At 42.5% G+C, this 16,643-nt stretch overlaps 1 protein-coding gene across 1 annotated transcript in view; it reads right to left on the minus strand.

Moving 5' to 3' along the window:
* The window catches only part of pemt (phosphatidylethanolamine N-methyltransferase), a gene marked incomplete at its 5' end in the record, with an annotated part of 80,016 nt that overhangs the window by 30,828 nt on the left and 32,545 nt on the right, over positions 1-16,643 (minus strand). Inside the window, one exon of the mRNA XM_084077810.1 lies at positions 12,839-12,954. Coding sequence (XP_083933936.1) covers positions 12,839-12,954 — 116 coding nt within the window. The remainder of the gene's footprint in view (positions 1-12,838; positions 12,955-16,643) is intronic.

A 16,643-nucleotide genomic window follows, 5' to 3' on the forward strand; every position in this document is an offset into this window, starting at 1 on the left:
TTTTAGATCAACAAGAACTGCTTTCCACCTCTTCATTGCTAATTTTATGTCATTTGGTTTTTCAGTTTCACCACATGAATTCTAGCATCCCTATTCTGGGCATGTCATAAGTGAAAATAGTTGAACATGGTTCAAAAAATGCAAATATCGGGGCACGGTGGCGCAGTTGGTAGCGCAGTGGCCTCACAGCTAGAGGTTTCTGGGTTCGGTTCCCGCCGGGGACGCTGTGGGCGTGTTCTCTCCTCTGCGTCATCAGTGCCCATACCCTAGGTGGGGTTGGCGAAAGGGCCTTTCTGTGTGGAGTTTGCATGTTCTCCCTGTGTCCCCTAGGGTAGGTACCCTCACAAAAAACATGCAGTAATCCTGGTCTCTATACTACCTCCCCCTGGTCAGCCGGGGCACCTGATGGAGGGGAAAGGAACTGGTTGGAATAACATGTTCCTTCCACGCGCTACGTCCCACCGGGTAAACTCCCCCCTGTCAGGTGATAAGCAGCGGCCTGCTCACTTCTCATGCATTGAAGGAAGCATGAGCTCAGTTCAGGGCTCTCCCCAAGCTTAGGCATTGGCACTGGGTGAAAAATGGGTTACAAAATCATGAAAAAAAACAGCTAATTTTACTACAACTGTCATGAACTGGGTTACAATCATGACAAAGGTGGGAGACGACACACAAGAGTAACTTAAAAGTTATTTTATTTTAACTAAAAACAGCAAACTTGGTGTGAGTAGTCAGTGGTATCAGTAGTGTAGTGCATGTATGGATGTGTGAAAGGACTATGTGCAAGTGCAGACGCAAATCCAAAAGCAACCAAACAAGCTGTTGCCTGGTAGGAGATAGAGGGAATAGCTTTGGCCAGCCTGCTTAAATACTGGAGTCAGGGGTGTCTCGTCCCAAAGACACGCCCCTGGCAGACTGGCCCTCTCCTCCTACACAGGACAGAAGAGAACAATCATACCAAAGACCAAATACAACCTAAAGACAGAACAAACACATGACCACAATAGTGAAGGGGTCATCACACAACAAATAGAAAATCCCACAAATGTAACATTCCAGCTGTTTGATGGTGCCAACTGCATAAGTGTGATTCCCCTAACCCAGTTTGATGGGGCCAACTGTGACCTACATCTTTTCTGGTCTTTTATATGCGGAAGAAGGCCAACACCTGCAGATGGTCAACACTACATATTTAGTTTTTGTTGTAGCCAGGTAGGGGGGCCTTTGATGGCTTGTTTGTGTTCCTGACTTCCTGTGTGTTATAGACCATATTCACACGGCAGACATGTTGGCATTTTGCATTGAAAAAACGGGGTGGCATTTCATTCACTTAACATAGCAAAATGGCCGCCGTGTGAATATGGTCTATTAAGCACCTTTCTCGAGCTGGCCACAACCTGGATCGCCAGATAATGAGGATTAAACCTACGGGTTGCTACGGTTTGCTCCCATCCATTACTACGGATATTGATGACTCGTTATCTGACTGGCTCTGGTGGTTTTATAAGTGTATGTACTTGCATGGGCACTGTGTGTGTACTGTATGTGTGCCTGTGTGACTGTGTGGCCTTTAGAAAACCCATTGACCATGCCCACCTATACAGTGAATGCTTCCTCCCTGGAAACCAATGTCTTCTCCAGACAAATATGACAAACTTCCAAAGAAGGGTAGCATTGTGGATTATTATTAGGCAAGATAACTGGGTTAAGGGAATAACACTTCCTGCGGATGGACATTTATTTTTGGTGCAGGAAGCAGGAAGTATGATTTGATGTGGTGGATGTGCTGCTGGGCAGAATGTTAAGTAAGTATTATCCCTGGAGGGATAAACATCTACTGTGACGTGGACTGAAAAAGGCGTGGGGGAAGAGGTACGGAATAACGTGTGTGCACATGCGTGTGTTCGTGTGTGTGCGTGCATCTGTGTTTTTGTTCCATACATCTTGTTCGGAAGAGGTACGGAATAATGTGTGTGCACACATGCGTGTGTTGTGTGCGCGTACGAGGTAAGTACGGAGGCTACATTCGCTATATGTCATGCTTTGGCCTCTTGAAAATGTATTTAACTCTTAAACTGCCAGAGTTTCTCTAGAACAGTCTGTAGCCTCTGCCAGTCTTTTCTAAGCTTAGAAAAGTACTTAGAAAAAGAAAAAAAAAATGTGTCCGTTTATTTTTTAACATTGAAGTGAATGGAGCAGCAACTTTTTGGAAAATGTTATCTCCTGGTTCTTTGTGACGAACGGAAAAACGAAAAAATAAAAATAAAATAAAGAATAATTTTAGAAAATTGTTTTTGTAAAAAAAAAATGTTTTAAAAACGTTTTTGGCAGAAAATGAGTTAAGTCATATGACGGTGTAAGAATATACAAAAGGGCGTCTACGGTGGTGCAGTGGTAAAGTGCCTGCCCACCACCACGGAGGTCGTGGGTTCGAACACTATTAAACGGTATATGATTTTCTTGTAATTAATGCTGCTGATTATCATATGTATGCAAGTTAGTTTTACACTAGTATTGGACAATCGCTATTGGGAGGTGGAGCTTAGAGAACAGTCTATTGTAATACATTATTATTTATTTGATTTGCACAACAGTTTATGACATTACTCTCATGTAGATTTCATCATATCAAAGCTACCTCCAATGTAACATCAGTGACTACGTAAACATGTGTTGCATGTGTCTACATGTGTGGATGTCTGTGACCCGTGCATAACGACATGTATGTACAAATTGTGCTTGTATGTGTGACTGTGTGCGCGCACACACGTGTGTTTGTGTGTACAGTATTTGTTTGCGCTTGCATGTGTGAGTGAAGGGTAAATGCACTGTGATGACGCAGGGGACGACTTGAAGAGCGCCTGTGTCTGGAAACCTTTGTTCCTTCTGGCTGGAGAAACAGATATGGCACAAGCACAAAGAGATGGATGGGTGGATTACAGACAGACAGACAGAGAGAGAAGAAGGGGAGGGTGACCGGGAACAAGAGATTCAGTGATTATAGCGGAGATTGACAGAGATAGGCGAAAGAGAGAGAGAGAGGGAGAAGTTGAATGGAGACAAAGTAGTCACACAGCCTACAGTACCTTCCTACACCCTCATTCTGTGAAGACCCGCCATTAGGAAAAAAAAGAAAGAAGACTTTAAACTAGCAACTGGAAGCATAAAGTATTTATGAAAATGTTTGTTAAGGTAATAAAATCAAGTGTAAAGTTCGGCAAAAACCCATCCGCTTGCATAGAGCGTTATTTCTTCTGACACCAGCAGGGGTAAAACAGCAAAACTACAAAATAAAGACAACGTTTTTTTTTTAAAAACAGCAAAAATACAGGCCATTCATATGAACTTTTACTTCCTATATAGACTCAATTTCAAAGGCGGATGCTGAGCCCTTGGTTAAGGCTGAATAAGTCAGGATTCGTATAGGGACCTTCTAACTGACAGGTAGACACTCTACTTACTGAGCTACTGCAACCCCAGAATTGCCACTGAGAAAGCAGCTTTTTATGAAGCCATGCCCTCTACAATATTCATTGGCTCATGGAGGCTTAATATTTTCACGTACAAACGTATCCACAAGTTTCCTAGAGAATTATGGGCATCACATCCTGTAGGAATGTGAATTGAATGAACAGGAGGTGATGCTCACAATTCCCTCAATGCCCCATGGGACACTGGAAACTTGCGTAAATTCAACTGGGTTTTTAGATAATGGTCCATAGATTGTGTGTAGAACGTTTTACACAGTTTGCAAAATTAAAAAATCCCAGTAGAAGTACAGATTCAAGGCGGAAAATCTAAAGGCGGAGCTTACTGGTCAAAGCAACAGTTGCTTGTGAGTCAAGGCATAATGTGTAAGCAGGTTTCATGGCAGTAGGCCAAACGAGGCATGACATATGCCTGTTCAAAGTTTGAATTTTTAAACGATTGCTATAGCTCCCCCCTTTGGCTGATTGGAGTAAGATAAGTTTCAGCGCTATCATTCGATTCATTGTAACTAAGAATCTTTAGTATTTAGAATGAGAGTGTGCTGTACATGTATGTATACAGTATACGCAAAACAACACACATGCAGGCGTGCACGCGGACAGACAGACAGACAGACAGACAGACAGACAGAAACACACTTGCACTGATAGTGCAGTATATTGTACCCGGTCTGTTTGTAACAGTAATACACATACATACCTGTACACACGCCCACAGACACACACACAACCTACAGTACATTTCTGAAGTCAATTTTTCCATTCTTCCAGTCTCTTTCAGTGCAATGAATGTCTAGTCAAGCTAAAGAAAGAAAGCTCATCTTCCAGTGTCCACGTGATTTCACTGAAAGATTGAAGCAAGACGTTCAAAGACGGTTCCACAACGGCCCATTTACTGTTGAGGGCATTTGAGCGCACGTGCCCTATCTGCTCGTTAGGGCACGTGAGTGCGTTCAGTTGAGCTGGCGCTTGCATTTGCATGTATTTTACAAGTATTCTTGTTGGCGTGTGTGTGTGAGAGAGAGAGAGGTTATACGGTATATTTGCGTTTTGTGTGTGTAACGAGATGTTTTAATGTGTTTTAATGTTAATGTGTTTTAATGTTGTGTTTTAATGTGACCCTCTACCATACTGCAGAGTTTCGTAAAAAACTACTGCACGTTTAAGCCAGATGTGCAAAAAGTAGCGGAAGAAGGAGAAGAATAAAACCAAAAGAAACAAAAGGGTGCCTACACACTGACGTGGTTGGCCCCCAATAATAATAACAACAACAACAACCAACTTTATTCATAGAGCACCTTTCAAAACAAAGTTAGAATGATACAAATCACGACCAGCGCCAGACCATCTCATACTAGACCAACCTTCTGTGACACTCCAGTTTTTCTGTTGTCTAGATGAGTGAAGAGGCAAAATGAAGAAACAGTCTACATCAATGTCTCAGCTTTGCCGGGTTGATATATGCCAATCAATAGGTGTGCACACAGGCACTCGAGCATTCACAAGATAGTACACACTCACGCACGCTTTGAACTGAAACCAGATACACACATACAGTACAGTACTGTACAGACATGCATGCACACATACCAAAAGGCACACTTGACACACACACCCCTGAGCCACGAAAACAAACTCAGCCGTTGACCCACATTTTGTTTGGTGACACAGAGGGTGACTAACTGAGCCGTAATCACGACAGTGACCACTCCATCACAGTACACTGACCCCTAAGTTAAATAGCAGCTACTGTACACAGTAAAACTGATAGTGTTCATTTAACTCAGAGTTTACAAATGGAACCAAATGTACCATTGGCTCTTTTGGTTTAATGTGTACATTCTCAGTGTTAAATGAACAATGACAATTTTACTGTGTATGCTCGCACTCACACACCAAGCACGCATCTACAGTATGGTATAGAGACGTTATGAGCACGTGTACGTACTGTTTGTACATGTGTGCGTGCGTGCCAGTGTACACACACACACCTTCAGAATGACAAATATCAGCCACAGGACACACCACAATGAGCTAACATTAAAACACATTAAAACCATATCTTTTGGTCTTGTCCTGCAATTCAACCTTTCTGGGAGGAGGTAGCAACACTTATCTCAGAGATTCTAGGTTTCAGTGTTAATACTACATTTGAATCTTTGTATCTTGGACAAACCCCAGATGGACTAAGTCAGAATGACTCTTACTTGTTTAAGATTCTACTTGCAGCAAGCAAAAAAGCTATTACAAAGAACTGGTTGCAGAAAAACTGCCCTACTATGGGACTATTTATCAGTACTGTGAGACAATTGCATCTCTTAGAGCAGATGACCTACTCTTTGAGGCTCCAAAAGGAGCTGGGTGAAAAAAGATGGGGGAAGTGGCTGGACTATTTAGATAGCGAGCCAGATCTTTGATGATGGTTGTATCCTCCCTGTGGTATATTGTACTTTGTATTTGATCTTAAATACTGTCAACATGTTTCAGTCTTATTATTATTACTAGTACCAAATGTCCCATGACCTCTATTATTTATTTATTTATTTGTTCCTGTTCTGTTTTTGTTTTTTACCTGTATGTTTTATTTTTACTGCTGTTTTTTCTGTTGTTTTTTTGTCTGATAAAACTTCTGAAAATAAAGAGTTTAAAAAAAACAAAACACATTAAAACATCTCGTTACACACACAAAACGCAAATACCGTACAACCTCTCTCTCTCAAACGCACGCACGCACGCACGCACGCACACACACACACACACACACACACACACACACACACACACACACACACACACACACACACACACACACACACACACACACACACACACACACACACACACACACACACACACACACACGCTCAACTGAACGCACTCACATGCAAACGAGCGGCTATAGGGCACGTGCGCTTCACAACGTGAGTGCCCTCAAAAGTAAATGGGCCGTTGTGGGAGCGTCTTTGAACATCTTACTGACTTCAATCGTTCAGTGAAATCACGTGGACACTAGAAGATGAGCTTTCTTTCTTTAGCTTGACTGGACATTCATTGCACTGAAAGAGACTGGAAGAATGGGAAAAATGACTTCAGAAATGTACTGTAGGTTGTGTGTGTGTGGGCGTGTGTACAGGTATGTATGTGTATTACTGTTGCACCGGGTACAATATACCGCAGGACTATCAGTGCAAGTGTCTGTCTGTCTGTCTGTCTGTCTGTCTGTCGGGCGGGCGGGCGGGCGCCTTGTCGTAGAAGTATTCAGTCTATAAACAATTCTTTGCAACAGACTTTTTACAAAATGAAAATGTTGCTAGCTCAAAAAAGTGTGCCCAGAGAGAAGAATATTTGTGTTATATGCTGGAGTGGCTGAGGTGTTAAATGTAAACAAGATACAACAATATGTAGCTGTAGCTCCCTTTTCTGGGCATGTCATGACAGATACATGTAGATATTTGTTGAAGACATTTGGTATAGAAGAAAAAAGGAGCCAAGAATAGACCCCTGGGGGACACCGGTTAACAAAGTATATTGAGTAGTTAAAAGACAGAAACCAAGATGTACCTATGATTATGAGATAGGGGTGGAGGATCATTGAAGTGCAGTGTTGGGCAAGTTACTTTAAATTAGTAACTAGTTATACTGTAGTTACTGCTTTCAAAAAGTAACTTAGTTACTTTACTAGTTACTGTATTATAAAAGTCACTAGTTACGTTACTAGTTACTTTTTTTATTTAGCTTCAAAATTAATGTATATGTCACAGGGAAATTGGCATTCCAGGGAAATTGAAAGAGGAGCGCTTGCTTTTATGCGTGGGGCTTCGGCGCTAGGCGGGGCTTTGATACGAGGCGGCGCGAGGAGGAGGAGGCGCAAGGCGGGGCTTTGATGCGACGCGGACCGCACGTGATAATAGTTATTGTCCATGACGGAGGCGCGCCGACTCAGCAGAGCATGAGGCCGAGGAGACGCGCCCGAGCGCCTCCAGGCGCGAGTGCCCGCGCCGACCGCCCGAAGGTCTGCTAGTCGAATCAGCGCCGTCAGAGTTGTAACCCGATAGGGGGAGAATAGATCTTTTTATGGGTTACTATCCACGACGACACACGTGTGCACGCACACGCGTGCGCACACATGCGTGTGCATGTGTACACACACACACACACACACACACATACACACACATGCATGTGCATGCGTGTGGCTTCATTGCCCTGTAGCGTTGGTTCTACAGAATTGCCTGGGTGGGTGGTAAAAACAAGCGCTCCTTTTTCAATTTCCCTGGAATGCCAATTTCCCTGTAACATATACATTTTCATGAGGCTGCAGAACAAGGCGACAACTCTCAACTTTCATCTATTGTAGCTCACTATGATGAAAGGCTACGTTGATCTTTTGAGCATATTACACAGATAATCAAAGGCACTGTGTTGATGGGATCCTGTGCTGGTTGGATATCCCCTGCTTGAATCTATCGGATCATGGTCTATGTCGCCTCAGAAAACCACAGCATTGCATGTCGTCATCTATTAACAAATTTTGTTAGGCTAGGCTAATTCATACTTTGTCATAGGACTGTGTCATGGGGGGGAAAATTATGTATTTTCAAATGACTGAAGTGCAGATATGAGCCAAGGCAACACTACATCCAGTTGAATATAAGTTAACTTAGTAATTGTTTTATGACAAGATTGTGTGACACATGTTTCTGTTTCTTTTTCTGTATCTCTAGTGGGGGTGTAGCTAATTGAATGGCAGGTACAGTGAGTGAGCTGAACCAGGTGGTCAGCATTAAGCTCATCATAGCCTGTGCACTGACAGGCAGATAGTAGAGACCAAAATAGATCTGAGAACAGAACTGTCAGCAAGCAGGCAAAATCTAATCAGGAGGTTATTCAACCTTATTCAACAGCATTGTGAGTGGGTAAACAGAATGTTTGTCTCTGGAAGCCAAAACCAATAAAGCATACCTCTATTTTTAGTCTAACAAGGCAAATAAACATAACATTACATCTTGATCAACTCTGGGCCTGGGGCCTTGGGAATATCAGCAGTTATGGTTATTTAGAGGACTGATCAAACACATGGATGTATCCATGCATACAAAAACACACATTCACACTTAGACACCAACACACATGCACACACACACACACACACACACACACACACACACACACACACACACACACACACACACACACACACACACACACACATGCACACACACACACACACACACACACACACACACACACACACACACACACACACACACACACACACACACACACACGCGCGCGCGCGCACGTACGCACACAGGCATACATACTACAGTCTCCTGTTAAAAATGTCAGCGCTAATAAACAACCACTGAATTATAAATGCAAATGTTTCTCTGAGGGAATAGAAGTGGGCTTAATCAGGAGAGGACAACACATTAAAATATACTCCTGCCTGTCCATCAAACCAAATTGTATGTCTGTCTCGGAGACGGACGGACGGACGAACAGAAAAGTCTGTGACCCAGTTAATTCCTTTCGATCGCAGGAACTTTCAGGGGAACCGAGGAACTTTAACAGGACTGACTGTAGTTCCAACTTCGTTCCTTGGCCACAGTTCCTACCCGCCAAAAGTACTTAGAGGTAGTACGAAATTGTGGTTAAAGACCCACTCCCCCCAAAATCCTGTATTGTGTTGTCTTTTTTAAGCTTTGTGTATTGGAAGAGACACGTGGTTGTCTACACCCTCTCCAAGACAAAATAGTATGGGTCAGCAAAGCAGCAGCAGTGACAGACACTGTATACGCCTGGGGGGAAATGAACAACTAAATTGAGCCTGACTGTCACACTTCGATCGTACCCTTCATTTGCCTAATCGTCACAGTTCTCGAGGTGTGGTAAAACACGAAGACGTACTGAGGCCATGTGCCAGATTGGACCACGTGACATCATGACTCTAGGCTTGCCCCTATTGTCTGTGATAAGTGCTGTAATAGTCTAAACCACGGTAACCACCACAACGTCCACATATGCTACAATTAGCGTACAATTACGGAAATCTCAGATACGGTGAGTGCACACAATGGATGTACTATAGGCCCTCCTGGACACACCATTATGGTTTCAAAGACTGAAGATGTGTGTGCACACACACATGTCTGTCTGTGTGTGTGTGTGTGTGTGTGTGTGTGTGTGTGTGTGTGTGTGTGTGTGTGTGTGTGTGTGTGTGTGTGTGTGTGTGTGTGTGAGGGTGACTTATACCAGTGGTTTAGGGGTTGGTTGGTTCATTTCACCATACGTTCTCTGGTCTTGGGTTCTGACACACTGTAACATGGAGTTACGGCATCAAATAGCTGTGACTCACTCGAAGATTAGAAGAACCTAGCACAGCAAAAGTGTGTGTGTGTGTGTGTGTGTGTGTGTGTGTGTGTGTGTGTGTGTGTGTCCATACCTGTCTTATTGACCGCCTGTTTTGTACAGTATTCACTCACATGTATTTGAGTTTGCACACGTGTTGGTTGGTTTATATAGGTCTCTGTGTGCACATGCATGTACACGCATGCACACATTTGACTGTGCGTGCATGAATTTACCGTATGTGATCGTACAGATGCACATAAATGTACGCTTTTTGCATTACCACAAAAACTACAGTATTAATGATGAATATCTAACTTTTCTACATACTGTATGCTTCTAACAATTGTCTTTCAACATATTTTAAAGACAAAGAGTACATTTGTTACATTTGTCCTCCTATGGTTGTTTGATTTTATTTTGGTTTGTTATGAAACAATGTTTTATCATTGCATATCAATACAATATAAACACAAGCCGTACATGCATTTTCATTTCACATCATGGTGTAAGTAAGAGATGGATAAACAGATGATACTGTGCATGTGCAGAACTTATGACAGTTCACACTTGTGATGCAAATTACAACTGTACTCCCCTATATCTGTTGGTCTGTCAGTCAGCCTGTACCAGTCTATCTGTATATAGTTCTGTATGATGGAGATTCATGGAAATGGTTGAAAGCTAATTGGCATTTAACCACTTAAACCCTCGAGACTTAGTAAACTGGACCTGAGTTGGCTCTGTACTTGGACCGCTCTTTTGCATTCTCTCTTTGATATATGTTTTGCAGTAATCGTCCTTACTGAGAAAAATGGTTGGAAAACCGAGAGGGAGACACGCTTGATCCCATCTAGTGGAGGTTAACTGTGATGGCAACAAATTGCAAGATGCAAACAGATTAAGTATTTTCCTTCCTCTTATAGCCGTCACACACTATGCTTTTATTCAGTTCATTCACATGTTAATGCCCTGCAGTGATTAGATGCGCCCATGTCATTCGCTGCCCAGCCGCACTCGCGGGGCATTCAATTTCATGAATGGAATGACGTCACTCACTCTACCTGAGTCGGCGTCTCGTCTGAGCTTATGTAGTGGTGGATAGGACTGAACATTATTTTGTCAGGTGAAACGCCTGGCTGGCACCCCGGACAAGTTTTTATTCGGTCAAACCGTTACTCAGGTAGAGTGAGCAACGTCATTCCATTCATGAAATTGAATGCCCCACGAGTGCGGCTGGGCAGCGAATGGCATGGTTCGAATCTAATCACTGGGCGTTAACATGTGAATGAACTGAATAATAGCATAGTCAATGGGCCTGGGCGGGAGTGGCGATGCTCTGCTTTTCGCCAGTCTCCACCATCATCCAGTGACTGACCATGGTCGTTTCGACCCGTTCTGTACAAGCAACGTGACACTTCAAGCAACGTGACACAGTGACACAGTGACACAGTGACACAGATGGAACATGGCAATGATTACTACTGCGACGCGAGCTAGCCATGATTCACATACTGACCCATATTCAAAAGCAGATGGAACGCTGGGTATACATTCTGTTATCACAAATGGAAGTACTATTGACACATCCATTGTTATCGTGTTGTGTAGTAGTATCTAGCTGTCTAAGTCTTCTCAAATAAACATTTGATATTAGAAGAAAAACGATAATGGTAGTCTGGCTGCTCATTTTTCTTAATCTTTTTGCTGATGATTTAGCTCTCCTCTCACAATGATAAATCACAGGTAGAAATATACAGAACTCCACAAAATCAGCATCAGGTTATCGAACAATAAGTTATTGTCTCTCAATCATGGGTCTAATGCAAACCTAAATGAGTCCCTGGTTTCAGAGTGGTGTTATGTAGGTGACTTTGACGTTACAACCAATGATGAATATATATATGCATTATGTGTCAATAAAAACATCAATCAATCAATCAATCAATCGCTATTGGTACTACCTCGAGAAAGTGAATGGCTGAGACAGAAAGAGAGAGAGATTAGAGTGTGTGTGTGTGTGTGTGTGTGTGTGTGTGTGTGTGTGTGTGTGTGTGTGTGTGTGTGTGTGTGTGTGTGTGTGTGTGTGTGTGTGTGCACGGCTATTATTGTTAGCTATTATTATTATTATTGTGATTACTTTTCTAATCCTCGGTGGGAGGAGTGTGTAGGTGTACAGTACTTGAATGATAATAGAAAGGTAAGAAAAGGAACACGTGGTATGGACCAGTGGGCGAGACAGGAGGAGAGAGGATACGACAAGAAATAACTGGAGGAGGATAGACAGGGAGAGAGAGAGAGCAGGAGAGAGGGAGAGAGAGCAGACAACAGAAAGACAGAAAGAAAGAAAGAAAGAAAGAAAGAAAGAGACAGGACAACAAGAACAAAGCTATAATAAAACAAAATGGAGGAAGAGCTCACACTTTGTCAATATAATACATGGAGGGATTTAACAATATGTAAGTGAGACAGTAATACATGATGCACAGGTGTCCTTTTAGGTCAAACCGACTGGCAGGCACAGTTGACACACTGACACTGACGGGTAGGTAAGCAGGGTAGGTGAATCACTCAATGGTCCTTATTCACCTAAATTCTATAAATCTCAGAATAAATACCAAAATGTAACACGAAATTAAATCAACACAGCACTCTCATTTACATGACTTGCATGTCCTTGAAGCAAAATATATAGTATTTCACTCCTTTCATTGTACCTGCATGATGGATGCGAATAAACAACACATAAAACTCTTCAACTTCACTAGTTTTTAACATCAGCTGGTAAACGCCGAAAATAGCCAGCAGGGGGAAAGGGAGGGGGTCACTGAAATTCAGGCTGTGAAGTTCAGGGACCATGTCAATAAACAGATAGTCATGTTCATTTAATTTTGGCGGCCTTTGTGTGTGTGTGTGTGTGTGTGTGTGTGTGTGTGTGTGTGTGTGTGTGTGTGTGTGTGTGTGTGTGTGTGTGTGTGTGTGTGTGTGTGTGTGTTAACCTGTGGCTGCGGTAGACATTCAGGAGCACAATGGCAAAGCCGAGACAGTAGCAGCCCAGGTAGGGACCTCCAAACAGCCTGGTCAGAGCATGGCTGCGATACTCCCAGCGAGCTACCTGGTGCGTTTGAGAGAGAGAGAAAGAATGAGTGAGAGAGAGAGAGAAACAGAGAGGGAGAGAGAATGAGAGTTATTAACACAGGGGTCTGTTTTATTAAGTGCTAATTTGTGACATTGTTTTTGTGTTATTGTGTACTGTACCCGCACCACTGTCACCAAGTCAAATCCCGGTGATTTTATTGTATAGTACTTTGCAAATAAAATGCATAACACTTTGATTCTTGTCAGAGGTGTTGTGTCCAGTCAGACACAACGCAATGATTCCTAAAACAAATTGTTATATGAATAAATAAATAAATGTACACTTCTGCTAGCAATCTAGCACAAAGGATGGCGGACACTCATAAAGGTGAATTTCTACCAGGAGAAGGGTGGTGCTGTATCTAAATGGAACACCCACACCCACACCCCCACACACACACACACACACACACACACACACACAGAGGTTCTGGGTCAGTGAGTGAAGATCAACACATGTGGACGCAGGGACCCCATCATGTAATCTCATCTACAGGTCTTATTAGCGAGCGCCACAAATACCACATGATCAACCTCTTTATTCCATTAGCCGACAGCGTGCTGGATGTTACCACGTTTTAGAAGCCTTCTCTCGTCTTTTTTTCATTCTAATTATTTCTCTGCCTCCTAACGCAATTGAATACACTCACATCGAATGGACATCACACAAAAAGAACACACTTTCTGGCCTCGCTAGAAATGGCTTTAACATCATCTTCATGTGCTTTCGTGATGAAAGCACATGGAAAAAAATCTCCCTTTCTCTCTCTCTTTCTACCTTTGTGGCAAAACACAAAAACTACCATCATTGCCTCATCCTCTCGCCTTGGCTTTTAAGGAAAAGTAGCACCCTACCGCTCCATTCTCTTCCTCCCTCCTATTTCAACACCTAGTGCAAGCATACATGATGCAAACTGTGCACTGGCACATTAGTGGCAGTTTACCTATTTTCAAAATCTAGCATCTAGTAAGTATTTATTAAATACTGTATAGCAACTTTCAGGGTAGCTTAAATCAAGGCTACAGTGCTACAGTACAGTGTACTAGTACTAGTGTTACATTTAACCAACAGCAGAAAGATACCACAATTTTTTGCCGAACTCACATTATTGTTAAGGGATTAATGCAGTTTTAAGCGCATGCTGGTTTGAAAATGATGCCAGTGTGATCAAGCACAATGGAAAGCTGCAATATCCAAGACTTGAGAGTCGGCTATGATGGCAATGGCGGTCGAGGTCAAACCACTTTGGCCGGTTGGATGTAAGGTAGTTACAGCATCAGTATTGTTAATGTGTAGCACTTGTGTTTGTGAAGCATTCATTTGCATTTGGTCAAACGGGTTGACTCACCACACTAGGACAAGGGGCCGATATATTGCCACCTTCAAATGAAAGTGGCTTTTTGAGTGCATGACCCTGAGTTGACCCGTAGAGTGTGGCTTCTTTCACAAACTGCACTCACTAACAATAAAGCAGGTGCGCTTCCTCTGTGTCCCTTCCTTGGCTGTGGGTGCTCAGCTAACATAACATACAGTACCTAGTTAAAAAGAATCCAGCACAAAGTAGAAAGAAGCAGCACTCTTGCACGTTAACTTTAGAGTGCCGCTTTCCGCTTCGGATTCTTCTTTAACTATGCACACATGCCTGTGGTAACTTGCTATTGATAGAAAGATTGGACAGGGAGTCCATGCTGATATGAAACTCTATGAACAACATACTTAATGGGTCCGATAGTTGGAAACAGTGTTACTGGTACAACTGGTGATAAACATCAGGTTCAGCGTCCGCAGAACTAGTGGAACAGGTACATGTATGAAGGTGTACTGAACACTGAAATACAAGGGCTAACGTAAAATATATATTTGTTGGCTGACAGTCACATACGCACAAGACACGACCCTGCACGCACACACACACACACACACACACACACACACACACACACACACACACACACACACACACACACACACACACACACACACACACACACACACACACACACACACACACACACAAAAGTCAAACACACATCAGCTCAAGCCCAATATGAAGTATGCAAAGTCAACTCTGCGAAAACTTTCAGGGGTGAAGAAAATATGTGTAAAATAACTGAACTGAACTAGGTTAAATATAAACACCTGACCCCAAATGTTGCCCCTAGGTAAAAGCTCCCACATGGTTTAACATAAAGCATAACAAAACCTAAAATATGTAAGTGATAGAGATGGAAGAGAGAAAAGGCTGGGCAAGAAGGTTCTACCGATAGTGAGACATAGTAAACAAATAACACTGGAGGGATACATCATGTTACCACTCAAGTACATGCTGGTACTCCATCATGAGAGAATTGGCTGTATGCTGTGTGACCATTCGATGTGAGTTCACTGTTAATGTGTGTTGTGTACTGTAGGTGAGGGAATAGAAACTGAGAGAGAAAAGTGTGCGAGTGCAACACACAGACATGTGACCTAGGAAAGGCAAGGCAAGGCAGTTTTATTTGGATAGCACATTTCAACAACAAGGCAATTCAATGTGCTTTACACAGAACATCAAGCAAAGGAAACATCATTATAAAATGTCATTAAGATGCATAAAACAAAATAAGTAAGAATTAACAGATACAGTTTAGTGCAGAAGAGAAAAGAGAGAAAAAGAAAAGTAACTCAATCAAAGGCAGCAGCAAACAGAAAGGTCTTTAGTTGTGTTTTTAACCTTGGTAGATAGAAAGGTAAACGAGGTACCAAAGACAAAACATGCACGGATAAAAGTTGCACGGACAAGTTTTGTGCATGTGTTCATACCGTTGTGACTGCACTGGTGCGCTCATCTGCGTGTCCACTGCAGTCACACACCGGTAGTTGTTTGTGTTGCTAAGAGATGCATGTAGTGACGGGACAGAGGCAAAGACAGTGACATAATCTGTCTGTGTGCACGTCAACACAAGGTTATGCACGGTGGTAGAGGCGAGGCCACAGTCCCTCAGGATGAGTTTACAGCTATAGAAACCCACACCGAAGAGCTTTGAATCGGTACAGAGGAGACTGGTCATGTTGCAACTGCTGCCAGATGGTGCTGCAGTAGCGCTACCGCCATCTTGGATCGAACATGCTAACTAGACAAAAGTGGAAATGGAACACTATAAAATTGAAGCTGATAAATGGGTACTCTCTCCTGATTTGATGAAATTGGTGACCCACATTAAGATGTTTTTTGTGGTTACTAAAGAATTGGAGAGATAGGGTGACCCCTGTTGCTGAACAAACACAGTATAGCAATGATTACCATCAGACTATAGAGCTTTAACTTTAACAAAAAAGCTATTGTTTTTCCAAAAAATATAATTTACACCACCTTTAATTGTAGGTATCTGTCGGGTGTTAAAAAGTTAAAGCTCTACATTCTGATAGTAGGTCTCACTCACTATCTCTCCAGCTCTTTTCAGCCAATCAGGGGAGAGTACCCATTTATCAACTTAATTTTTTATAGTGTTCGAGTTCCAATTTTGTCTGCTTATTTATTTTTGTCATCACTTCCAATTTCACTTGTTTAATCTATATCCTGACTGAGTTATCAATCCTGATTGGATAAAATTGGTATCCCGACCTGAAAATGCATTTTCTGTTTAATAAAGAGCTGGAGAGACATGGACTCCTCTTACAGAACA

This window comes from Gymnoscopelus microlampas (assembly GCF_963454915.1).
Source record: "Gymnoscopelus microlampas genome assembly, chromosome: 14".
In the NCBI taxonomy this organism is placed as follows: domain Eukaryota; kingdom Metazoa; phylum Chordata; class Actinopteri; order Myctophiformes; family Myctophidae; genus Gymnoscopelus; species Gymnoscopelus microlampas.